The 27,912-nt window shown below is 38.3% G+C and overlaps 1 protein-coding gene across 1 annotated transcript in view; it reads right to left on the bottom strand.

The window, feature by feature from the left end:
• ANAPC1 (anaphase promoting complex subunit 1) overlaps nt 1-27,912 on the bottom strand; it is a gene marked incomplete at its 5' end in the record, with an annotated part of 93,404 nt that overhangs the window by 49,784 nt on the left and 15,708 nt on the right. Inside the window, 14 exons of the mRNA XM_079720898.1 lie at nt 1,420-1,598; nt 3,749-3,819; nt 3,901-3,937; nt 4,644-4,722; nt 7,447-7,595; nt 8,405-8,496; nt 9,804-10,072; nt 12,089-12,163; nt 16,173-16,360; nt 18,302-18,362; nt 18,927-19,067; nt 20,409-20,543; nt 23,877-23,942; nt 24,044-24,134. Of these exons, the coding sequence (XP_079577024.1) occupies nt 1,420-1,598; nt 3,749-3,819; nt 3,901-3,937; nt 4,644-4,722; nt 7,447-7,595; nt 8,405-8,496; nt 9,804-10,072; nt 12,089-12,163; nt 16,173-16,360; nt 18,302-18,362; nt 18,927-19,067; nt 20,409-20,543; nt 23,877-23,942; nt 24,044-24,134 (1,633 nt within the window). The remainder of the gene's footprint in view (nt 1-1,419; nt 1,599-3,748; nt 3,820-3,900; nt 3,938-4,643; nt 4,723-7,446; nt 7,596-8,404; nt 8,497-9,803; nt 10,073-12,088; nt 12,164-16,172; nt 16,361-18,301; nt 18,363-18,926; nt 19,068-20,408; nt 20,544-23,876; nt 23,943-24,043; nt 24,135-27,912) is intronic.

The raw sequence follows: 27,912 nt of genomic DNA, 5'->3' as shown, positions 1-27,912 counted from the left end.
TAGTTGATAAAAATTTATTATAATTCCTATGGAACATCTAATTTTAAAAGAAGCTACATTCTAATAGGTGAGTTAGCAATAAGATATAGACCCAAATAGCTGATAAATTTGAGACGAGTTATAAAATGTAACCTCAAATAACTGAACAAATTTAATTTAGCCAGAATTACTTAAAATGACTTATAAATATAGATGAATAATTATCAATACCATTTGGCTTTAGTGCTAATGATGTTCTCACATTCACAGTAATAAAAGAGGTCTAAATGCTAAAGACATACCTTGGTCAAGGTAAAGATAACCATATTATTAGCAAAAAAATTTGGTTTTCTGTTTAAAACAAGACAAATGCTAATTCAACTAAGAGTTGTTATTTCAGTGCAGATTAAAAGACAGATGTGCTGGAACAACCCTGCTGGAGATGGGATCCCCCATGGAAACTGCTTCTGTCACAGATCCATTATACAACTCTGATGTTGGGAATAAATTTTGACAACAGTCTCTGAAGAAGCATTAATAGCCTAAGATCTAATGTGGATTATGAACAGTTACAATGTATTGATTATTATGTGTTGGTTCAAAGGTTAATAAAAGATGAGCCAAATCTGCACTGTTTTCTCAGAGACATAAAGTACCAAAGTCACCAGGGGTGGAATAACCATCCCTGAATCCTCCTTGATCCTCAGAGTAAATGCAGGTGCTATCATTTTTTTTAAAGTTAACTGGAGTTCTAGAAGAAGTTTTAAAAGTTCCATTTTTAAGTTTTAAAAGAGGCTGATTTTAAAAAGAAAGGAGGATAACGATATATTTCACTTTCTATTTGTAGGGTCTTAGAACCCATTCTTAAAAAAACAGATTTGAACATTGATGAAGGACACTGTTTGAGGAGGGATAACATTAAGACAGCTTCTGAACAACTTTAGTGCCCCCCTGGAAAAAAACCTTTTTCCTGGGGCTTCCGTTTTATGTGATTAAAGATATATTTACACCTATGTAAAAGGTTAAATTTAAGAAATGCAACACATCAAAAAAGTATGAAGGAGAAAACAGTTATAATTTATTCAAATTCAGGACATTATGTGCTCTCCCTATTTCCACATAATAATTACAAAGTAGTTAATTACTAACATGGTACAAGCAGGGAATCAATCAGTCATGGTAGCTGCTCTACTGACTCGGCACTTGTCCTGACTCAAGGTACAGAAAGGTCCAGGCAAAACAGAGCATTCACAAAATCTGTTCCCATGTTCGATTTACAATTAATAAGACTTGTCCAATTTTAAACCATATCTAGCATGTAATATAAAAGATAATCTGATATCTACACTTGCAAAAAGACTTAAAGGAAAATGGAGAACATTTCTACTCTGATTTTATTGAGGCTAAATCTGAATATGGACTTTCCATATTGATACTCACAGATTTCCCTTTGGGCAAGTTTCCTTCACAGGCCTGCTTAGAAAGATCCTGGCGTCCAATCAAGAGGCAGACAGCTTCTGGCCAGTCTGAAGCAGGCTGCTCCCGACAGTGATAAATCGCATCTCTGATGGGAAGAGCAATTCCAAAGGGAAGAGTTTCCAAGTCTCTTAAAGCGAAACCTTGTGGTGAAAGGAAGGGAGAAAATTTTTCACTTAGACTTACCACTGTCCCAATTATTCTCTGAGTGAAGTTAGTAAACTCTATCCTAACAAATAAGCAAGAAACTGATTTTATTCATCTTACTACCAAACCAGTGTCTTGACCTCAGGGATGAGTATAAAATTTTGTTTTAAACAAAAAATTCCTAAAAACTTTAAGAGAAAGACAAACAGGGCTTCCCTGGTGGTGCAGTGGTTGAGAGTCTGCCTGCCAATGCAGGGGACACGGGTTCATGCCCCGGTCCGGGAAGATCCCACATGCCGCAGAGCGGCTGGGCCCGTGAGCCTTGGCCGCTGAGCCTGCGTGTCCAGAGCCTGTGCTCCACAATGGGAGAGGCCACAACAGTGAGAGGCCCGCATACCGCAAAAAAAAAAAAAAAAAAAAAAAAAGAAAGAAAAAGACAAACAATCCAATAGGAAAAACACAAAGGACAAAAAGACATTTCCCTAAGAGGAAACACAAATGGTCAATAAACATATAAAAAAGATGCTCTATCCAATGAGTGATCAGGGAAATGTAAATTAAAACCACTAGAAAATAAAAGTTCACACTCATTTGACAGACACATATTAAAGTCAATCGATACCAAGTGTTGGTAACTATGCAGAGCAACAGTAATTCTCTTCCACAGCCAGTGGTGGTGTATACGGGTCCAACCACTTTGGAAAACATTCAGCATGCAGAGTTAGGTCCACCCCTACGGTCCACCAACAGACATACAGAACGTTGTGCACGTGGCACCGGGACATAAGCATTAAAATATTCATTAGTAATGTTTCATTATGGCAAAAAAGGGAAGGGAGGAAAGAGCCCAATTGCTATCATCAATAGAATGGATAAATAAGTTGTGATATATTCAAGCAGTAGATCATACAGCAGTGAAAATGAATGCTCTTCTGCTACATGAGTCAACATGGATGCATCTTTAAATAATAATATTGAGTGAAGAAAATAAGATAGTAAAAAAAATGTTTATATTTATATCTATTTACATAAAGTTAAAAAACATACATCACTAAGCAATATATGAAGTGATAAAAACAAATGACAGAAGGTAATACAAAATTTAGGTAGGGTATGGGACGGGTACTTTACCTCTAGTGATGGGTGTATGAGAAAAGGATGCCATGCAGGAGTAGATCCACAGGGCTTTCTACTACATTGGCAATGTTTTATTTCTAATGGTGGGTCACCAGGACATCAATGTTCATTTTATTATTATCCTCTAAATACAGTTTATACACTCATATGTATACCATATTTCATTAAAAAAAAACTTCAAATCCTCAGGTTAATTAATTTCTTCTGTAAAAATTTTCTAAATTTTATAATATTATACATTATTTATTAATATAGAAAGTTGATTAATTATTGAGGTTAAAATGTTACCTTATTTGAGAATAACGCTTTTATTAAATACTATGTAATATTCAAATGAACAGAACTCATATTTTTCAGCATAAGTATCTCATCTGTAATACTATATGACAATTATTGGAATTGTAAAGGAAGCATACAAAAAAGAACAGTGAGAAACTAAGTCATTTAGAACATTCCCTAAATAAGAATTCAGAAACATCCTGTAATATTCATTAAAGCATTACTTTCTAACATACTACTCTATAACATTCTCCTTTTTTACATTTTCATATCAGTAATATTTTTTAAAATTTTTAGTTCATTTTTATAGGAAATTTTAGTATTTTACTCAGCTTAAAACCTAAAGGCACAGGCTTAGGAAGAGAGAATAAACTCTTTTCCTTCCTTTCTCTTGTCCCAGGTGAATCTGCCTCTTGGTGCATAAAATCCCTGGCCTGTATCATTCAAAAGCATACCCTGAAATATTTACACGTTACTTTTAGATTTTGCCAGAAATACTCATTTCTGATAGCCCAGATATTAGTATAGGGAAGCTGTGAGACTGTCAGGGAAAGGAAGGGTGGCTTGATGGGCCATCATCTCCATCCTGTGGGATCCTTCTGTAGAGCAAGAGGCCCTCCCTTCTCACGCCTTCCAGCTCTAGTGAGCTCTGAGGACGCAGGGCCTACTTAGGAAGGAGTCCAGGGAAAGGATTTCAAAGACACATGAACAGTAACAAAGACCACCTTACCTACATTAGTCATCCAGACGACTAACCTCTCAGCTAGACTAGAAACTGATGTAGAATGCCTGAAACTAAACCTATAAGAGAACAAACATGAAGTTATTAAATACGAAGTTATTAAACAGATTGTGTAAAAGCACAATCTGAATAAAAGTCACCTGTTCTCCTCTTGTTCTGCTTGTGACTTCTGTGGGGCTAAAACAAAATGAAACTTTATTTTGATAGTTATCCTGGTAAAGAAAACACACAACATGTAGAAAACATTTGCAAATAAAAATTCATTTAATAAACAACTGCTAAAAAATAATAAGCAGTACTCTGGCAGGCTGGAAAGTATAATCATTTCCCTGGGGCTAAAACAGTCCTTTTTAGGCACACTGAAAATGTAAAATTTGTTAGATTTTAAGCAAACTTGGTCTCTAAAAGTCAGATGTGGACTCCAGACTAAAACGGTGCAATTATGTCACCTCTAAAATGAGGCAAGACATGGCCTCTAAAGTACACTTAGAAAATTTTTAATTTTTTAAATTTCAACTCTGATATCAACATCTATAAAAATTTGTTTGGGGCTTCCCTGGTGGTGCAGTGGTTGAGAATCTGCCTGCTAATGCAGGGGACACAGGTTCGAGCCCTGCTCTGGGAGGATCCCACATGCCGCGGAGCGACTGGGCCTGTGAGCCACAACTACTGAGCCTGCGCGTCTGGAGCCTGTGCTCCGCAATAGGAGAGGCCGCGAGAGTGAGAGGCCCACGCACTGCGATGAAGAGTGGCCCCCGCTTGCCACAACTAGAGAAAGCCCTCGCACAGAAACGAAGACCCAACACAGCAAAAATAAATTAATTAATTAATAAACTCAAAAAAAAAAATTTGTTTGGAGAAGCTTAACATTAGACTGACTTACCTATACTTATTCTGGATAAATACTGTGAGGATTCATCAGAAACAGAACTTTCATCACCAAGTATGTAGAGTGCAATACTCTGCATAAGGAGAAAGTTAACATTAGTTTTTAAACTACTGGGGCATAATTACATATAGGAAAATTCACCCACTTTAAATGTACAGCTCTGTGCTTTGACAAATGTTATACAATCATATAACCACTACCACAGTCACGACACAGAATGCCTGCATCACACCAAAAAGTTCCCTGGTGCCCCTTGGAGTCAATCCACTCCCTCCCCTACACCAAGCAGTGGAAACAACTCATCTTTTTTCTCTCCCTAAATTTTGCCTACTCTACAACGTCATGCAAATGGAGTCATAGAACATGTAGTCTTCTGTGCCCTACTTCTTTAACTCAGCACTCCTTTGAGATTCATCCACGTTACTGCACGTATCAGTAGCTTGTTTCTTTTTACTGCTGATGAGTATTCCATTATACAGATGTACCAACCTTTGTTTATCTACTTATAAACTGATTGACATTTGGTGAGGTACACCCTAACTCTCTACCCCTCTAGGCCTAACCCTTCTCTGCTTCAGCCTTCAAAGTTCTCGCTTGAATACTTGCTACTACCACTAAGATCTACGCCTGCAGCTTTTTCTTTTTTCTGAAAGAAAGTAGCAGCATGACTTATTAAAATTTCAGCACAATGCTGGAGGATCTTCAAGTCCTACATTCTAAACCAATACAAGCACTGCAAATCATATATTCCTAAAGCTAGCTGACATCATATCTAACAAAGATATAATATGAATATCTACAAATTGACTACTATTATTTAAGCTGGAGGCTGAACAACTCTGGCTTATTCATATTTCTCTGGCTCCCTTTTGGGTAGATATAACACTGAGTCTAACCCATTTCAGCAGAGTTGGACAGGACCAATACATCTGGTGATTTCACCTGAATGTTTCCACACAAGCAGCAAGGAATGAAAAAGTTCTGGGATTAAGCTGCTCTTAATACACTGTGAATGTATTTAACGCCACTGAATTGTACACTTAAAAATAGTTAAAATAATAAATATTATGTTATGTATATTTTATCAGCATTTTTTTTTAAAAAAAGCAGAATTACCATTCTGCGTGTCAATTTCAGAGCCACAGGGGGTTCTGAAGCCTTTCTCAACATGAAGCAAAGCAGAATGCAGAGTAAAGGAAAAGATGGGTGAGGAGCAAGGACATTCATATACTCCAGTGACATCTGGGAGAGGAGACAAAAGATCTGGTTCTCCTCTAAGTCTGGGAAGGCTCCATCTCCAGAAAGGTCCACAAAAGACCTGTAGGCAGGCCACTCCAGTAGGGGGACCAAGAGAAAGGAGTGTGAAGGAACTCACCTTTGCCAACACCCTCTGGTTCTATTTGAAGGTCTGATCTTTGATTAACTATGTATTAACAAAATGAATTAATTTTTAAAAATAAAAATTATTTTATTTTTAAAAATTCAAGTAGGATTTTTTGTAGCTATGGACAAGTTGATTATAAAGTTTAAATGAAAAGGCAAAGGAATTTAAATAGCTAAAACAGTTTTGAAAAAGCAAAGTAATGGAAGGAAAAGTCATACTAACCAATTTTAAGACTTACTATAAAGCTACAGTAATCAAGAGTGTGTGGACCACAACACAGATCAATGGACCAGAACAAAAAGTCTAGAAACAGACTCACAAGAATGTGGTCAACTGATTCTTAACAAAAGTGCAAAAGAGAAAGAATAGTGTTCTCAACAAATGCTGTTAAAAGAATTGACCATCCAAATGGAATAAAAATCTCAACATAAACCTCACATCTTATAAAAATTAACAAAATGGATCATAGATCTAAATGTAAAACATAAAACCGTAAAACTTCTAGAAGAAAACTGGAGAAAATCCTTGTGACCTAAACAATGAATTTATAGACATGACACCAAAAGCACGATCCATAAAAGAAAAAAAACTGGATAAACTGGCTTCATCAAAATTAAACATTTTTGCTTCACAAAGGAAACATTAAGAGAACAATGGAACATGACAAACTACAGGAAAGAATACTTGAAATCCATATATCTGACAAAACCTCATATCTAGGAATACTCAAAATATCACTAGCCATTAAGAAAATGCAAATTAAAACCACAATGAGATATCACTACACATCTATCAGAATGACAAAAATTACAAATCATGACAATACCAAACACTGATCAGGATGCAGGGAAATTGGAACTCTCACACATTGATGGTGGAACTGTAAAATGGTACATATACTCTGAAAAACAGTTTACAGTTTCTTAAATACACATATATTAATCTTAAATATATACTTACTATATGGCCATCAATCACACCTCTGGGTATCTACCCTAGAGAAATGAAAACTTCTGTTCACACAAAAAACCTGGACATGAATGTTTACAGCAACTCTATTCATAATTTCTAACAACTGGAGTCAACCCAAATATCTTCAGTGGATGAACGGATAAACCAATGTGATATATCCACACAATGTATAGCTGGCACTCAGCAGTTAAGTGCAACGAACTGCTGATACAGCAACACTTGGATGAATCTCAAAAGCATGAGGGAATTTTCTGAGGGGGGTGATGAAACTGTTTTGAATCCTAATTATGGTGGTGATTACATGAACTCTACATTTGTTGAAATCCTCAGAGCTATACACAAAATGAAAAAAAAAAGTTAATTTAACTGTATGATAATTTTTTAAATTATACTGAAAGAGAAAAAGAAAAAAACAAGTTCGGCAACACTTTGAATACATACCAAGACTACAAGTCTGCTTCTTTCACAGATGACGGGGAGGTAAGGATAGGGTGGCATTCCTTCACCCTTCAGACAAGAACTCACCCACTGATAAATACTTGGTGGCTCAGAAGTAAAAAATGATGGATGATGCATAAATCCTGTTTGTCCTTTAAAATTAGATAAATGTTTATAAAGATACATTAATACAATACTGTTTTATTCTAAAGGAAAAATAATCAACAATACCTATCATTTGAAAACGATCAGAATAACATTTTTCCATAGTCTCCAAAATGCTTCATGTTTTCTGCCACAGTAAGTAACTGACCATATTATAATATGTGGAATTTAACTGACTAATATTTTATCCAATCCTGGAAGGAAATTTAGAAAAATTCTTGTGTTCAAGGCATATAAAGACTCTAACCAAAAATTTCTGCCCTAACCCTAAAGATGAGAAAACAGACAATACACCCAGGATTGTGCTCTGTTTTAACAACTGGGCCCCGATCCTGAGTCGCTTTAACTCAGGGTCTAAGACAGTACAGTGGTTATGGAAATGTTCTGTATCTGTACTGTCCAATATGGCAATCACTAGCCCCATGTGGCTACTGAGCACTTGAAACGTGGCCAGTGCAACTGAGGCACTGAATTTTTAATATAATTAACTTCAATAGCACATGGCAGGTGGCTACTCCCTGGGCAGCACAGGACAGCAGAGCACCCTTGGCACTGGAAGCTCTAAGCTTTTGCAAGGCAGAAGCTTAGGGATGAGTAACATTTTCCCCCTACACTGAAGAGATTATGGCTTACTACAAGTCAGAGGTCGAACACGACAAACTAAAATCTGCCTGGTGGAAAGACACTGCCCCTGATTTAGAGGCTAATGGTAAGAAATATATCCTCTGCTATTCACCAAGAAAAATACAAGGTAATGTCACTACATTGTTCAGAAAACCTTTAACAGCACACTTACCTTGATCAATTGTACACACTTGTCCAGTAGTTCTGACAAGTGTTGGGTAATCTCTGTAGTAATGATCTACATAAGCCTCCAATTTTAAGTCCCTAAAACAATAAGAACATATAAAAAAGAAATAACAAGGAAGGTATTATAGCATTTTCCTCCCAAAGAGTTAGAAGGACTCATCAGTTGAACTTTTCAATTAAAAAAATTTACTTATGAGAAAGAAGACAACCAGATCTAGAGCCTCTGTATTCTATTTCTGGACTTTAAAGTGCCCAGTATGACAAATGGAACCCAAACTCCTTTTGCTAGATGAATTTTGTGGATAAAACTACTGTGAAAACACTGTGGTCCATTTTCTCCTCTTTTAATTTATTAGCTGTGTGATAGTCAGCAAGTCAACTCTATGAATCTCAGTATTTTTTCTTCTAGAAAATGGAGCAACACCAGTTAACTCACTCTCAAGTTTTTAAGATTAAGTAAGATAATATGCGAGAAATACTTTACAAAATGTAAAACATTTTACAACTGTTACCTGTTTCAGAGAGCCATGATTAGGGTTTGAAAATCATTTCATTACAAAAGTATTTTCATCATAGTAATGATTTGTCATTAAGAGAAACTGACCATCAATTAAAACTGCCATGTCTCAGAAAAGAATTTCAGTATCTCAAGGAAGATAACAGAAATTAGAAAACATACGACAACCTTAACACAGAGGTTGGCATTTTGATTCAAAGTTAACTTTCTTTATCACCAAGGGTCACAAAGGCTCAAATAACACCTAAGTATGACCTTCCCAGTTCAGTGCCAAACACAAGGTGCTAGAAAGGCTTTTAAAAGTATTATCAGAACAATCTTATTATGGATCCACTAAGAGAGCCTGAAAGACGGGGAAGACCACAGACTGAGACAACAAAGGAACAGCAAAGACAGCCCAGGACTAGCAAACGACACCTGTTCTTAGAAACAAACTTGGGCAAGTTTCCTCATCACTGAAACAGGGATTCTAATGCCTACTTTGACAATTCCTACATGTAAATTATGATTTTGTTCACTGTAAACACTATCTGAACATACGCATTACTACAAAAACAGCAGGTGTCATTACAGACCTTTCACCACAGTCATCCTGTCAAAATGAAAGCTAAGCAGGTCATCCTCACCGTGTAACACACTCCGGTGTCTTCCCACTCATCTTAGGACAAAGACCAGCAACCCCAGCATGACCCACAGGCCCTTACATAGTGGATACCTTCAAACAATTCTGTTGTTTATAGAAAATGCTGTGGTTTGTTGAGATGGTAGATTTCAGAAATTTATTTGCAAGCCTCCTATATGATATTCATGTCTAAGATCAAGTCAACTAACGACCTCTTGAAGTTTCTAATCTACAAACAACATTTACCTTGCCAACTGAACGAGAAGTTCAACAAGTGAACGAATTCCTTCTCCCATTAGAGTGTTCAACTTAAGCTCCTCATAGACCAGGTGAAGAACAAAAAAAATTGCAGGTATGTGAGTGAAAAGAAGTGTAGAAGAGTCCAAACTGAGATTCTGTGACAAATCCTCATCCTTCATCTGTGAAACTTCCAAAGGACTCAAACATAAAGATCTATTCAAAAGATGAGACTCAACATTCTGGTGGTAGTCTGAATTTAGTAAATATTCCCAGTCCTGAGAAGAATAAAAAGGATATTAACTTTTTAAATAATCCCTCCTGTAATGTCATCATTAAAAAAGAAAATCAAATTCACTTAAAACAATTCAAGTTCCATTTTCACATTAAGTTGTTAATAGTATGAAAAATCACAATGCTGAAAAATTAGAACCAACACTTCAAATGGCTAAGCAGTTTCCAGGTGCCAGCAATAAATATTAAGACAAGCCACCTTTAAAAACCACTTGAAAAAATGTAGTCACACCCTCTTAGGGAAGAGACTTTGGAAGAAAAATCCTACTACCTAGGTAGAGATTGAGAGAGAAAAATTTCAGATTATCTTAGGCAATGTCTTATGAGCCAAAAGTAAAGAAGGAAAGGTGGGAAGTGTAGACAGGCAGGTATAAGGACCACTACATTGATTTGGGTTTTAGTAAGAGGAGAGGTCTACTTGTATCTAGCTGGTATATGTATCTTTCAATGTTTATAAGATGATGACGCTAGTAATGTGCCTAATAGTCAACTGAATTTTATATTCAAACTGTGCTACACTTTACAAGTATTAAGTGTGTTTTAGTTTCTACTTGTGATTTATTGTATTGTGTCGAGAGAATGTGGTCTATGGTTTTGTCACAACTTGGAATTTATTGGTGCTTTTGTCAGGCTCAATACAGTGTGTTATTCTAACTTAAAAACTCTTGGAACAGATATAGAACCAACCATAAAAGTAAAAAATTTATAAGTTAGACAACCAATATAAAAAATTCTGCTCACCAAAAGACACTGTTAAGCCACATACTGGGAGAAAATATTCCCAAAATACACATATGACAAAGAATGTCATATCTAAAATATATAAAGAACTTCTACAGCTTAATATTTTTTTAAATCCAATTTAAAAACAGGTAAAACACCTGAACAGAAACTTCACACAAACATATGTAAGTAGCTAATAAGCATATGAAACAGTGCCTAACATCATGAGCCATTAGGGAAAGGTAAATTAAAACCTCTTAGAGAAACTGCTTTCCACATATCCAAATGGTTAAAAGGAAAAAGACCGACAGCAAATATTGGCCAACTCATATATTACTCGTCAGCGTTAACATGGTATAACCAGTCTGAGAACCAGCAATGACCCAACAAGTTCACTGCTAGGTATTTAGCCAAGAGAAATGAAAATATATGTCCACAAAGACTTATTGCTGAATGTTGGCAGCAGCTTTACACATAACAGTCAAATAACGGAAATGGGCTAGGTATCCATCAGCAGAAGAATGAATAAACAAACTGTGGTATATTCATACTACCCACCAATAAAAAGGCACAAACTACTGATATCTGCAACAACATGGATGAATCTCAAAAGCATTATGCTGAATGAAAGAAACCTTATGCCAGAGATTATATACTATATTCCTTCATTTGTATCAAGTTCTAGAGCTGGCAACGCTAATATATGACAGAATTCAAATCAGTGGACGCCTTGAGAAGAAAAAAATGATTTAAAATGGCACAAGAGAGCTTTATGGAATGATGGAAATGTTTTGTTCTTGAGAGGAGTGTGGGTCACACGAGTGTGCATTTGTCAAAACTGATCAAACTGCATACTTAAGATCTGAGCATTTCATTTATGGAAATGAAACCTCAATTTTAAAAGAATGTTTTGAAACAACAAGAATACACCCATGGAATCTGATACGTTTGAAAACCTAAATTAAAGAAACACTGCCTAAAAAGGCAAATGCTGTCACTTTAGGTGATCAATTGGCAGTAAAACATCTATAAACCCAAATTTAAATCACACAGCATTATGTATGTTTAGTAATTTTTAGATGATCATCAAAGACAAAAGTGAATAAATAGCCACAGAAAATGTAACAGGTCCTGTCCTTCAAAGTAGCTGTCATTCAGTATTAAAATAAGTAAAAGGTGTTAGAAATACACACAAATCAACAGGAACACTACAAATGTGGGGGACCAGAATAATACTCACAGATTAATTTTTATTAGCAAGAAAAAACAATGCTTACATCATCAGATCCCGTCTCAGAAGGTCTTGCTTTTTTGGGTGCAATGACTGGGGAAAGTGATCCTTCAAAGTCAAACTGGAAGATAACCCCAAAAGAGAAGACAAAATCATGTAAATTTATCACTGACAACTGATCAACTTAAATGATCCTGAAATCAGTTCTACCAATTATGGAAACTGAGGAATGTCACCAAAACTCATTTTCTCATCTGGAAAAACATGGTACGAAAACCTTTCTTCTAGGATCATTGTGAAGACTAAATGAAATCATCTATGTAAAGCACCTAGTCCAGTGCCTGGGCGCACAGGTACTGCAACGGTAGCTTCCTTTCCTCCCCTACTTCTCTGATGACACAGATCTTCACTCCACTGGTAGAAAGAACAGGACCATTAGCTATACCCAAAATATGCCAAGTCTCAAAGAATCAACCCAGTGTTAGCCAAATGTCAGAACTTAGCAGACATTTATTTAGAGTCTGTCTGCAGTGACAGTCTAACAATTCTATGGCAGAGATGGGTAGCTACTCTCCAAAATCTGTGTTCTCCTCTTTCTCCTGGACCCACAGCCAGGCTATGTATCCCTGCCCCCTCACAGTTAGGTGTGGCCCTCTGACAGTGTGATTATGAATGAAAGTAGATGTCACCACTGCCAGGCCCAGTTCATGAAAACCTCCCATTCATGCTCCCCTAGGCTCTTTCCCTTGCATCTAGCGTCAACTCTAAGGCTATCTTTGAAGCCTCACGTTGAAGAAGACAGATGCTCCATCAGCCTGGGTCCCTAATAACCATGAGGCCTGTTTACCTGCTAAATACTGTTATATGAACAAGATACACATTTTTATTGTGTGTGAGCCATTATATCTTCTGAGAGCTTTCTGTTATAATAGTTAGCCTATCCTAATGAGTTACATAAAAGCAATTTTCTAAAACTTCAGTCTTATTCAATTCCCTCTGGCATAACCTTTGCCACCTGCTACTTTACACAGGCACTGAACTACCAACTAATCAACCATAACCTTATAAATAGCAATAGCTATTTTCCTATGCTATAAAAACTTACATATTTATCAATTACTCTCATTCATCTGAAAGTTGATTTCTATATAAAAACTAAACATAGATAGCAATAATTTTTAAAACTAAATGTTTAAATATAAAACCACACAAAGTACTTTTTTAAACTGAATAAAGTAATTTTAAAAACTGATCAAGAGAACAGGTTTTCTTGTGAAGCATTTAAATAAAACACAGCCCAACTTACCATAATATTATCAAAAAACAAAAATAACAAGAGCAAAATCAAAGCAACAGATGAAATGATAGCTATCTTACCTAAAACTTCAACCAAATATACCGTGCGTGTGTGCACGCGCGCACACACACACATAGTCTTAAGTCCCACAGTCAGAAAGAATGTCCCAGCTATGGTTATCAGATTCATTAAGACCTGGAGTTATGGGAAAGGACAGTGGCGATTGTCTGATACAGATACCTCTTTGTGACATATATGGATCTGTCTTATTTTCATTATTTTAATATGTCACAGGTTAGCCAATCCTGTTATATAATTCTGTGGATCCCTGACCTTGATCTATCACAACCTGGATATAAAATATTCATTTATCTGCCTTCCCCTAGGACAGTCAACTCCATGAGAGGAAACATCTGTCTTCCCTAATGCGTATCTGAAAAGCCTGGCTTCATGCCTGGCCCACATCAGGAACTCAATATCTATCTAATGAAAATATGAGCATCCCAAAGGACAGCAGAGTTAACCCTAGATGCAACCACTCACAGAATGTAAGAACCAAAAAGCAACATCTGGCCCAGTCCTCTCATTTAACTCATTCGTAAATTAAGGAAGGCCCAAAGAAATGCCAAAATCACAGAGCTAGTCATTGGCAGAAATTCGGTACTCTACCCTCCACTTTATTACTTAAATGAAAACAAAAAAGAGATATATCCGGACAAAGCAAAATAAAAACCATTTGCCACTGAGGACCATTTCACCCTGAACTCTGACGGTGAGGCCAGAAGACAGCAGGGTTTAACTACGCAGTCCTACAGATAAATGTCAGAGCTGACTTCCTCGTTCCTTCCTTTAGGGCTATCGTGCAATAAGTAAATCAAAGAATCATGTTCTTCTTTACGAAAGAAAAAAACTGTGGATGCTCAGTCCTAACCACAGCATGGAAACACGAGGGGGCACTGGCTCTCTGCTAGAGAATGGGGCACAGTGATCTGTATTCCTCAACAAGTTCCACAGGACAGTAACATACAAAAACTACAAGAAGCTGACGTGGACTTATTCATATTGTAGAAATCCTCGGTTTCTATAAGGCACAATTTTTTCATATTTAATAAAGAATGGAAAAATCTGGAATGAAGTAGCATTCATGCAATTGTTTGGAATAAGAAAATTGTCCCTATTTTCCCAGGAAAATTTTTCCCAAGGAAATGGCAGAGGGCGATTCTTTCATATGATGCAACAGACACAAAATGTTGAAAATAATACTTCATTCAGGTGGAAAAGGGCGTTCATTCAACAAATGTTCACTAAGCACCCATCTATGCCAGGCACTACTGTAGGTCCTAGAGACAGAGTAGTGAACAAAACCAAACAAAAATCCCTGCCCACACAGAATTTACCTTCCTGTGGGAGGAGAAGAGACACACAAACAAAATAAATAAAATATACAGCATATTATATATAATTAGTGCTAAGAGAAAAAAAGGTAAAGGGGATAATAAGGGGGGCATGGAGCGTAGGTACAATTCTACACAGAATGGACAGGGCAGGCTGTACCGAGGTGACATCTGGAAAAGGCCTCAGCTTGTCTTGTCTGAGGGAAGTAATTTTCTCCAGGGGTAACAGCAAGTGCAAAGACCCTGAGGCAGGAACATGCTTGGTGTGTTCAGGGGAAACAATGGAACCAGTGCGGTGGGGACAGTGTGAGCAAGGCAGGGGTGAGTAAGCAGTAAAACCAGGCGTGAGAGAAGCTGGGTCACGTGCTGTCTTGCAGGCCTTTGGCTTTTACTGAGTAGGATGGGAAGGCACTGGAGGGTTCTGAGCAGAGGAGTGACTTGATCTGACTTTATTGGACAGGATTACTCTGGTTGCTAGGTGGAGAGGAGAATGAAACAGGTAAGCCATGAAATGCGAGTCAAAAAATAAAAACTATAGGGGGCTTCCCTGGTGGCGCAGTGGTTGAAACTCCGACTGCCGATGCAGGGGACACGGGTTCGTGCCCCGGTCCAGGAAGATCCCACATGCCACGGAGCGGCTAGGCCCATGAGCCATGGCCGCTGAGCCTGCGCGTCCGGAGCCTGTGCTCCGCAACGGGAGAGGCCACAACAGTGAGAGGCCCACGTACCACACACACAAAAAAAGTCATGTACCACAATGTTCTATTTACAATAGCCAGGACATGGAAACAACCTAAGTGTCCATCAACAGATGAATGGATAAAGAAGATGTGGCACATATATACAGTGGAATATCACTCAGCCATAAAAAGAAATGAAATTGAGTTATTTGTAGTGAGGTGGATGGACCTACAGTCTGTCATAGTGAAGTAAGTCAGAAAGAGAAAAACAAATACCGTATGGTAACACATATATACAGAATCTAAAAAAAAAAAAAAATGGTCATGAAGAACCTGGGGCAAGACGGGAATAAAGACACAGACCTACTAGAGAATGGACTTGAGGATATGGACTTGAGGATATGGGGAGGGGGAAGTATAAGCTGGGACAAAGTGAGAGAGTGGCATGGACATATATACACTACCAAATGTAAAATAGATAGCTAGTGGGAAGCAGCCGCATAGCACAGGGAGATCAGCTCGGTGCTTTGTGACCACCCAGAGGGGTGGGATAGGGAGGGTAGGAGGGAGGGAGACGCAAGAGGGAAGAGATATGGGGATATATGTATATGTATAACTGATTCACTTTGTTATAAAGCAGAAACTAACACACCATTGTAAAGCAATTATACTCCAATGAAGATGTTAAAAAAAATTATGCGAACATTACATTGATAACTACAGCATATCTCAGAAGGAAAAACAATTATCTGTACTTACATTCCTTGTCCATGCTAAGCGGTCTGTGTTATAACCCATCATGTTCATGAGACAAGTCACAAATAAGTTCCACTCTGAGTGATAACTGGGTCCTCCTGGAGCACTGTGGACACTGTACCACTTGACAAGCATCTGAACAGCTACTTCTTTTGGCAGGATAAATTTAATTGCTTGCAAACAAGTTTGTACTGTTAAAAGCAAAGATTAATTTTAGTATGCTTCCTATGCATGCATTTCTTTTCCCCTTTTACTAAGAACATTTTTTAATTAGTACTATATAAAGGCCAAGTACTATGAAAAAAGAACTGCCATTAAAGAGCCAATGGGACGCAAATCTGACCTAGCCAATCAACTGACACTGAATTTAACAGGGCTTGCGAGAGATCTCAGGGCAGCTTTCTGATCATTAATTTTGGATCAGAAATAGAGTAACCAAAGAGCTGAGATTACCTCAGACAGAAGTGATTGACATCCATGGCCCTGACAGTTATTAATAGCTCCCCATTTCACTCTCAAAAATGTCCTAGTTTGGACAATAAATTAAAGGCCACTCTAACAAAAACACACAATTTCTACATTAATAAATTCATATAAAATATTGCTTCAATACTTCAGTAAATATGTAATCAATATATACCTCCTCAAACAGCAATGCTTACCTAGCATTAAAATATGTTCTGAATGATTGAACATTCTGGTTAACCAAAGCTTTGTAACTTTTCACTATTTCTGACAGCATTGTTTCTAAAATGTTTTACATGCTCTCTGATCAATCAATATCATGTAAACTATAACTTTCCTAATGACTCAATATCATTAGTATGACTATCACTTACAGTGCTACACTGTCATACAGTGACCCCCTCAGGGTGGCAAGGGCTACTGCTATAAAGAGGCCTGGGTCTGCTTTTAGTAGGAAATGGCCCCAAACTGCAATGTTTTCGTATCCTCCCATAATCTCTTTAGAGGATTCTTTTCTTCCCTTCCCACTGGCACTGTCACCAGGCCCATCCTCAGCAGCATATGCTTTTTCTCATCAATTTGCTACGTGTGTGCATATACAGCAAAGGTTGGAATCAAATGAAACCAATGTTAGAAAACCTAATAATCAAGTTTGTCATGACTGAATCCAAAATAAGTATAAACCAGATACTGCCTGAGGGGCTGAGGAAAGCTTTATAAGTACAAAAACTTACGTGCATGAACTATGTGACTTCTATTTGCTCGTGAGAGAGTAAGATTTTTTTTTTTAATTAACCTGTTATTTGTTTTTATGTACTTTGGTTAGGCTTATACATCTTGAGATCACTGGCTAAATACCTTTCAGAAAAGCAAGCCATCTCCATATGAACTCAGAATATCATTTACTACACCAATGAAAGATACTTCCTAAAACGCAAAAGTCATTCTAGCCCACTTAGCAAATTCCAGAATTCACACAATCTGCCAACGCTCTGCTCTGGCAGTTAGGCTTTGAAACTAATAGATGTCCTGAATTTTCTTACATCATACAAGCATTCTTTTCTTAATTTACATTTGTTGGCAAATCTTTTCAATTCCACAGTTTTCTTTACTATTCTATGTTCAGAAATATTTTTCACCTAGTACTTTCCAAATTGCATTTCAATAATAATTCAAGCAGACTCCAATTTTATCAAAATACTCCTGAGTGTATTTTTACTATAACGTTGTTTTATTCAGTTAAAGGCGAGTATGTTAATTTTCAATGTATCTAACAATTGAGAGATATATTTTTGGATTAAAAACCATCAATATGCCAAAAACTATTTTAGTTGCTTGGGCTTCCTTGTTTTTGAGATTTTCTTGCAACAGGCGTGTCCATACACTGTAATCTCACTGCATGGCTTCTTTTTCATAAGAAATCTCACAGAAGCAGAACTAGCACACACTTCCCGGGTTCCCCCAGCCTTAGAGCACACGTGGAGCAGACAGAGCAAAGTGCCCTCCAGCTCTTTTTTAAAGCTTCTCAGCACAGTAGAAAACTCCATCTCACGGCTTCAAAAAGAGCAAAATTTTTTAACCCAATTATTCATGTAAATCAGCAATTACTCCAAATCTTTTAAATAAAACTAAGAACACACAAAGTGAGGTTTGATTCTTAATCATACCTAACTCAGAGGTGGCAATTTCAGGAATAGTGATCCTAACCATGGAGCCATTACTCAGTTCCTAGGGAAAAGAATGGAAACAAATAAGAGCAAGTAAATAGAATCTGTGCATTCTAAGTCTCTGAATGTCTTAAAAATAGCTGATGCTTCACAAGACTGTCTGTCCAACAAAAATGCAATAAAATAAATGAAAAACAAGCAATATTTTTCAAACAGAATTGAATACTTCGAAGTTTTAGAAACAATAAATGTGCTTATTTGTAAAACATTTACAAAAATTCTTGTCTTTAACAAAGTGTCTAATTTTCATATAGACACTTGAGTCACCATCACCAAAAATAAGAGGCTCACTTTTAACAGACAAAAACCATGCCCACATAAAATTCAACTGATTGAACAAGCTTTGTTTTCAATAAATTTTTTAAGAATACATGAACTTCAGAAAAGTTGGGCAGAACTACTTTAAAGTAAAATAGGGCAAAAAAATGACGCATTACAAGAGATTTTAAAAATCACAAGAAACGTTTCCATTTTTCACAAAATTCTGCATTCTGACAAACTTTAAATAACAGTCACAATTCTTGGAAAGTTTCCTAACCTTTTAAAAATAAATATGCATACTTACTAGCGTTACCCTGTTATGGACAGGGTCTCTTATAGAATGAATGTAAGTTCCAAGCTGTTGGAAAGTATAATCCTCATTATAGAGAGAATCATGAAGCTTTGAAGAATCCCTTAGTTCTGGAACTGGGGACAAGAGAACAGCCTGTAAAGAGTCATAAATACAACACATGTGAAGCATGTTTTGAGAAATTAAGGTTAAAGAAACTATATATCTTTTTTGCATATGGTCTAGCAATTGTACATAATGATTTAAAACCATTCTGCTCTAATCATGACTAAGTACCTTGTAGCAGACCAAGGTCCTCACCAAAGCAACTAGAAAAAGTCGATAAAAATAGCACATCTGATGGACAGCACTACAAAGCTGTGGAGACTACCTGGACTTGAGGGACCAAGATCAGGAGAGAAAGAAAGGAATCGGAAGGAGGTGGCCCCAGAGTCTTACAGCACTTGGGATCTAATTGGTCTATCTGCAATCCCAAGATAAACCTATTTAAAACACAAATCCTAACATTCTTAACTCCATGCTCAAAAACCTATAATGCCCTGGAGACTGCATTCGGAATAAAAACCTTTTCATCCTTTCTTTTTCAAGAGCATGTTAGGAAGACAGTGTAAATCCTAGCTCTACCATTTATTAGCTGTATGTCGTTAGACCAGTAACCTCCTTGTATCTCTCTATGTGCCCATTTGTAAAACAAGGATTAATATTTTCCTAACAAAGCTGTTTTAAGGGATTAAATGAGTTAATACATATAAAACACTCAGAACAGTGCCTAGTACACAGAGAACACTAGAAAACAGGTTATTATTATCCCACCCCCTGCCCTGCCTCACCCAAGAGACTACGTGTACTTTTATAAGCGTTCATTCATTCCACAGACTCCTTGAGTCTTCACTTGTATGCTGGGAGATGGAGATACAACTATGTGTTAAAATGTTCCGCACTGTCCTGACTCCATGCCCACACCCATGCAATTCCGCTTACCCCAAAGCTCCCTTCCATCTACAGACATCCGACTTACCCTCCAGGTCCAAACCAAGGTAGACACGTCTCTAGAAGAGGAGCCTTTGATTCCACCACATCATCCCATCAGAATGTATCTTCCTATCAGTGAATCTCCTATGGTACTTTCTGTTCCTCTTTAAGTTTTAATAGTCTACCTATCTTAAATTATAATCTCTTAAAACAGACTGTACATCTGTTCCACCCAAGTAAATTGTAAGATCCCTAGTTGAAAAAGAATGCATCACTTTCCTCACTGCAGCACCTTCAAAAAGTACCTTACACATCAGAAGGGAAGTCAATGTATGTTTACTGAATCATTTGTGTTTGAAAATACACACATTCTACAAGCATTAGCCAAACTTCCAATTCTGTCATCGTTAAAACAGAAAAAAGTTAACCATGGGAAGAACTAATATTTGACCAAACTTCTTTAAAACACTATTAATTTTTGACAACACCCACTCCCTGTCTTACCTCATCCAGGGATCCAAGCAGCTTACTCAGAGGGTTAGGAGTACTAACGCCGTCAAGTGGGGTGCTGGGCCGAGGCATCGTGTTCGACATTGTCAGGGAGGGAGCTGGCAGCCCAGGAATAAAAACCTTTCCCACCTTTAAGTGATAAAAAAATGTGGAAAAAATTAGCTTTAATGTTGTTGTTGTTGTTGTTGTTGTTGTTGTTTTGGCCACGCCACATGGCTTATATAGGATTTTAGTTCCCCGACCAGGGATTGAACCCTGCAGTGGAAGTTCAGAGTCCTAACTACTGGACCACCAGGGAATTTCCTACTGTATCATGTTCTTAAATGAAACGTTAAGGCATGTAAGCATATATTTCTTTAAATATTTCAAAGTCTATGATCACCAAACACAACTAAAAAACAGAGAATTAAAATTTTAATAATGTATCAAATTCTACCAACCAACTATGAATATCTTGGCATAAATTCTTAACCTGATTCCTACTTTTCATAACTAAGGACTTCTCTGGGGGCAGAAAACAGGGGGAATGTTAATATAGTCAAGACACTATACAAAATTCAAGTATACTATGCATTTTTCTACCTCATTGGTGGTAAAGGCAGCAGAGACACTAAGCTTTCAGAGACTAGAGAGAAAGACACCAATTACTTCTTGGGAGCCAAAAAATTTAGGCTGAAGCATACTCAAGAAATTGAATCCAACCTAATTCAAACTGTGCTCTCTAGCTCACAATCTGTCTTCTGTCATAAACTTTCAAATACTTCTTCCTCAAAAAAAATTTACATAAACTCTTCATTGACCTTAAAAGAATGAGCCAGCAATCCATGCTAACCACTCCTTCCTTTTAGCTACCCACAGGGTTCTCAGGAAAAACACAACAGAAATTCACACCCACACAGGCTGAAAACTCTTGATAGGACTAAAAGGAGATACTCAGAACTAAAGTGGAATTTTGACAATATACATAGTTATGTCAATATACTACCCGAAAGCTAATAGAATTACAGAAGTTGCCCAAATAAAATCCTTAGGATTAAAAAACAAAAATGACAGGAGAACTAGTATATATATAAAGTTTTTAAAAAGCCATCAGAGACCACTCCCCTCCAGTTCATAAAAATATGCGATAAGCACATTCCCTGCTATTCCTCCCACTAATTACCACCACAACAAAATCTGCATGAAATGTATGATGCAACTAGCAGAAGACTCTAAAAGGTGAGGAAAGAAGACTGGCTAGGGCCCTGAGAACCAGGAATGGACTATGAATTCCCTAGCTTTTGTTGTTGTTTCTCCAACTCCCTACATAACCAGGCCTTGGGCTCTCGAGAGGCCTGCAACCCAGAAATGCCCACAGGCACACACCAAAAGAGAGCCCATGAAAACCTCGCTCTTTTGGCCAAAACTTGGTCAGGGAGAGAGACTAAGCAGGGCAGAAACACTTTCGCCCCACCTGCCCCACTTCAGGCAAACACACGGAAAAAGCCACAGCCCTCGGTGCCCGCCCCATCAGGAGCTGTGTTTGGAGACTCCGGGCGGGGTCCTGCCATCCCACCTGCAAGGACTAGGTGGCGCCCTGCCCCAGCACAGAGGCAAGGCCTATCTTACAGCCCAGCCATGCAGTAACCAGGGGGCATCGCCTCCCCTCATCAGGCACTGCAGCTGCAGACGCTGCGGACAGAGCCCTGCTCTCGTTCCCACGAGGCAGCCCCTCTCCACCTCCCCACCGTGTGCAGCAACTGTCAAGGGGGAAGGGCCTGGCTTTCATCCTCCCTCTGTAATAAAAAGCAGCCTACCTCTCCCCTCCCTCTTCCAGAGACTGTGGGTGGAGCACTCTATTCCATCCCTACCCTGCAATAACATAGCAGCAACCCCTCGCTGTCCCAACTAGGGAGTGAGGGGAGGAATGGAGAGGAAGGAAATAGAGAAAAGGACTATCTAAATACGTGTATGAAATCCTGGTGTGTCTTTTAGGATTAAAAAACAAAAATGACAGAACAACTAGTATATATAAAGTTTTTGTGAAACTGACCAACAATGAGTGACCCATGTGTGAAACTGACCAACAATGACACAGTAAAAGATCTGAGAACTAAACACTGATCTGTAACACCATTCGGTTCTCAAACTGGCCTCTAGGTAACGTGGAAGTTGAGGCAGACCACAATCTCATTATGGGAGCAGACAGGAAAAAAGACCCCATCAGGAAAGGAATAGCTAGAAAACTTTTAGACAATGACCAACCTACTCCAGACAAACACGATAGGAAAATACTGCACCCCAGCCCTCGGCCCTGTGAGCAAAGGCCAGGTGGGAGCCTGGACTTCCACTATCACCTGGCTGTAATGAGGCACCAATTTGGGAAAAACAAAAACAAAAAGCTAACAGTACTTTGGGTTAGCAAGAATGTAAAGAAACTTCGAGAGCTCTCATACACTGTTGGAGGCACGGAGTACAACCTTGCGACCTTGATGCAACCTACACTTTGGAAAACCATGTGGCACCATGCGGCTAAGTTGAATATGCATATATTCTAAAGGCTAGGAGATATATATTTTTTAAAAACTTTTTAAGCATTGTTTATTAGAGGAAACAGCAAAACAACCCTAGTGGCTGGTAAAGTTCTGGTATAATCACACAATGGAAAACTAGGTAACAGTGCATGAGTCAACAACAGCTACACGTCAACACAAATAAATCTAAAAATAATATAATGTTGAGCAAAATAAGTCAGAGAAGAGTATGTGGTATGTTTCCTTTATATGAAAATCCAAAAACAAGGAAAACTAAACAATTTACTCGTCAGTGATACATACATAACTGCAAAAGCTAGTAATAAAGACAAGGGACTGATTTATTCCAAGTAAGGATCTCTGGGGGATGAGGATACAGTGAGGAAACAAAATCCAAGAGACTGTAAATATATGGCAACATCCTATTTCTTAACCTGGGTAGTGCTTATATGAATGTTCTCTTCATTATCCTTCAAACTGTGTGTATTTAAATTTCATAATTTAAATTTGTAAAATTTACATTATTCTGTATGTAAAGTTCACAACTGTTTAAAAAGACACAGACAACATATATATTATACATTTAATACAATGAAACTTTACTAAAACTTTGAGACTTAAGAAAGCTACCCATACATCAATTTCAAAACTATATTCTTTATAAAACGTCAATTAACTTTCTTCTTTTTTTTTAAATCATCTATATTCATTAAAGTTTCCCCAACTGCCCTGTTTTCATAGTGCCAATCCATCTAATGACAGTGATCCTAGACCTTCAAATAAGGCCCAACCTAAATTGAAGGCTTCACTGTCAACTCTTACAAGAATCTTCTGCCAAATTCTGTAGACAGGAGGTAACAAATTTTAAATATCAAACTAAAGTAACATTAAAAAATAATAATTAAGGAAGTAGTCCTACTAAAAGCATGAAATGCTATTTATTACTTACCCGAACCACTCCTGTGTACAGCACCAGGTTTCCACTGCCTTCCAGGACCAGCATAGTGTCTATCTTCTAAAAAAAAAAAAAAAAAAGGCAAAACTTTTATTTTCCGATCTGTGCAAATTATAAAGCACAACGACTTTCAACTTCTCAAGAAATGTGCCTGCATTTACCTCCACTGGAGCTGCATCCTTTGCCTGTATGTTGGTGACGGAGCCAAAGATGAGCTGGGTTTTATCATTACTCTCTTGAAACTTTACACATCTAAATATTCAAATTAAAAAAGAAATACACTATTGATATATGCAACAACCTGTACTGATCTCAAGGGTATTATACTAACTGTAAAAAGCCAATTTCAAAGGTTACTTACTGTATGATTCCATTTATAAAACATTTTCAGATGACAAAATTATAGAGATGGAGAACAGATTAGTGGTTGCCAGGGATTGGGGACTGTGGTAGATGGGTGTGGTGTATGTGACTCTAAAGTGGGTAGCATGAGGGAGATCTGTGAGGTGATAAAGAAGTTCTGAATCTTGACTGGGATGTTTGCACAAATCTACACGTGATAAAATTTCATGGAATCATATACACACACAAATGAGTACACGTAAAACTGAAGAAGTTTGAATGAGGCCCATTGACTGTACTGATGTCAATTTCCTTGTTTTAACAATGCACTATAGATAGATATGTAAGATGTTACCTCTGGGGGAAAAAGTGCAGGCTACACAGGACCTCTACTACTTTACAACATCCTGTGATCTATAATAATTTCAAAATTAAAGGTCAATAAATTGGTAAATATATAAATACACATTTTACCTAAGAAGATAAATGAATGGCTAATAAGCACGAGAAGATGCTCAACATCATAAGTCATTAGGGAAATGCAAATTAAAAGCACTTCAGGAGCTTCCCTGGTGGCACAGTGGTTAAGAATCCGCCTGCCAATGCAGGGGACACAGGTTCAATCCCTAGTCCAGGAAGATCCCACATGCCCCGAAGCAACTAAGCCCGTGCGCCACAACAGCTGAGTCTGCACTCTACAGCCCGCGTGCCACAACTACTGAAAACCACGTGTCTAGAGCCTGTGCCCTGCAACAAGAGAAGCCACCACAATGAGAAGTCCGCGCACCGCAAGAAGAGTAGCCCCCCCCACTCGCCACAACTACAGAAAGCCCACATGCAGCAACGAACACCCAATGCAGCCAATAAATAAATAAATAGAATTTTAAAAAAACACTCCACACCCACCAGAAAGGCTATAATCAAAGAAAATGACAATATCAAATCTTGTCAGAAGGAACCAAGATGGCGGAGTAGAAGGACGTGCTCTCACTCCCTCTTGTGAGAAAACCAGAATCACAAATAGCTGCTGGACAGTCATCAACAGGAAGACACTGGAACTCACCAAAAAGATACCCCACATCCAAAGACAAAGGAGAAGCCACAGTGAGAGGGTAGGAGGGGCGCAATCAGTAAAATCAAATCCCGTAACTGCTGGGTGGGTGACTCACAAACAGGAGAACACTTATACCACAGAAGTTCACCCACTGGAGTGAAGGTTCTGAGCCCCACGTCAGGCTTCCCAACCTGGGGGTCTGGCAACGGGAGGTGGAGTTCCTAGAGAATCGAACTTTGAAGCCTAGTGGGATTTGATTTCAGGACTTGGACAGGACTGGGGGAAACAGAGACTCCACTCTTGGAGGGCACACACAAAGTAGTGTGCACATCGGGAACCAGGGGAAGGAGCAGTGACCCCAGGGGAGACTGAACCAGACCTACCTGCTAGCGTTGGAGAGTCTCCTGCAGACGCAGGGGGTGGCTGGAGCTCACCGTGGGGACAAGGACACTGGCGGCAGAAGTTCTGGGAAGTACTCCTTGGCATGAGCCCTCCCAGAGTCTGTCATTAGCCCCACCAAAGAGCGTAGGTAGGCTCCAGTGTTGGGTTGCCTCAGGCCAAACAACCAACAGGGAGAGAACCCAGGCCCACCCATCAGCAGTCCAGTGAATTAAAGTTTTACTGAGCTCTGCCCACCAGAGCAACAGTCAGCTCTACCCACCACCAGTCACTCCCAGTCAGGAAACTTACACAAGCCTCTTAGATAGCCTCATCCACCAGAGGGCAGACAGCAGAAGCAAAAAGAACTACAATCCTGCAGGCTGTGGAACAAAAACCACATTCACAGAAAGACAGACAAAATGAAAAGGCAGAGGACTATGTACCAGATGAAGGAACAAGATAAAACCCCAGAAAAACAACTAAATGCAGTGGAGATAGGCAACCTTCCCAAAAAAAAGAATTCAGAATGATGATAGTGAAAATGATCCAGGACCTCAGAAACAGAATGGAGGCAAAGATCTAGAAGATGCAAGAAATGTTTAACAAAGACCTGGAAGAATTAAAGAACAAACAAACAGATGAACAATACAATAACTGAAAACTACACTAGAAGGAATCAATAGCAGAATAACTGAGGCAGAAGAACGGGTAAGTGACCTGGAAGACGGAATGGTGGAATTCACTGCTGTGGAACAGACTAAAGAAAAAAGAATGAAAAGAAATGAAGACAACCTAAGAGACCTCTGGGACATTAAACGCAACAACATTCACATTATAGGGGTCAGAGAAGGAGAAGAGAGAGAGAAAGGACCAGAGAAAATATTTGAAGAGATTATAGTCGAAAACTTCCCTAACATGGGGAAGGAAATAGCCACCCAAGTCCAGGAAGCGCAGTGAGTCCCATACAGGATAAACCCAAGGAGAAACACACCAACACACACAGTAATCAAATTGGCAAAAATAAAAGGTAAAGAAAAATTATTGAAAGTGGCAAGGGAAAAACGACAAATAACGCACAAGGGAACTCCCATAAGGTTAACAGCTGATCTCTCAGCAGAAACTATACAAGCCAGAAGGGAGTGGCATAATACAGTGAAAGTGATGAAAGGGAAGAACCTGCAACCAAGACTACTCTACCCAGCAAGGATCTCATTCAGATTTGATGGAGAAATCAAAAGCTTTACCAACAAGCAAAAGCTAAGAGAATTCAGCACCACCAAACCAGCTCTACAACAAATGCTAAAGGAACTTCTCTAAGGGGGAAACACAAGAGAAGAAAAGGACCTACAAAAACAAACCCAAAACAATTAAGAAAATGGTCATAGAAACATACATATCGATAATTACCTTAAACGTGAATGGATTAAATGCTCCAACCAAAAGACACAGGCTTGCTGAATGGATACAAAAACAAGATCCATATATATGCTGTCTACAAGAGACCCACTTCAGACCTAGGGACACATACAGACTGAAAGTGAGGGGATGGAAAAAGATATTCCATGCAAATGGAAATTAAAAGAAAGCTGGAGTAGCAATACTCATATCACATAAAACAGACTTTATTTTTTTATTTTTTTGGCAGTACACGGGCCTCTCACTGTTGTGGCCTCTCCCGTTGCAGAGCACAGGCTCCAGACACGCAGGCTCAGTGGCCATGGCTCACGGGCCCAGCCGCTCCACGGCATGTGGGATCTTCCTGGACCGGGGCACGAACCCGTGTCCCCTGCATTGGCAGGCAGACTCTCAACCACTGCACCACCAGGGAAGTCCCAAAACAGACTTTAAAATAAAGAATGTTACAAGAGACAAGGAAGGACACTACATAATGATCAAGGGATCAATCCAAGAAGAAGATAATAACAATTATAAATATATATGCACCCAACATAGGAGCACCTCAATACATAAGGTATCTGCTAACAGCTATAAAAGAGGAAATCGACAGTAACACAATAATAGTGGGGGACTTTAACACCTCACTTACACCAATGGACAAATCAACCAAAATGAAAATAAGTAAGGAAACAGAAGCTTTAAATGACACAACAGACCAGATAGATTTAATTGATATTTATAGGACATTCCATCCAAAAACAGCAGATTACATTTTCTTCTCAAGCGCACACAGAACATTCTCCAGGATACATCACATCTTGGGTCACAAATCAAGCTTCAGTAAATTTAAGAAAA

Source organism: Hyperoodon ampullatus (genome assembly GCF_949752795.1).
Source record: "Hyperoodon ampullatus genome assembly, chromosome: 15".
NCBI lineage: Eukaryota > Metazoa > Chordata > Mammalia > Artiodactyla > Ziphiidae > Hyperoodon > Hyperoodon ampullatus.
The sequence above is the reverse complement of the archived record's forward strand: the minus strand, read 5'-3'. Positions and strand labels throughout refer to the sequence as shown.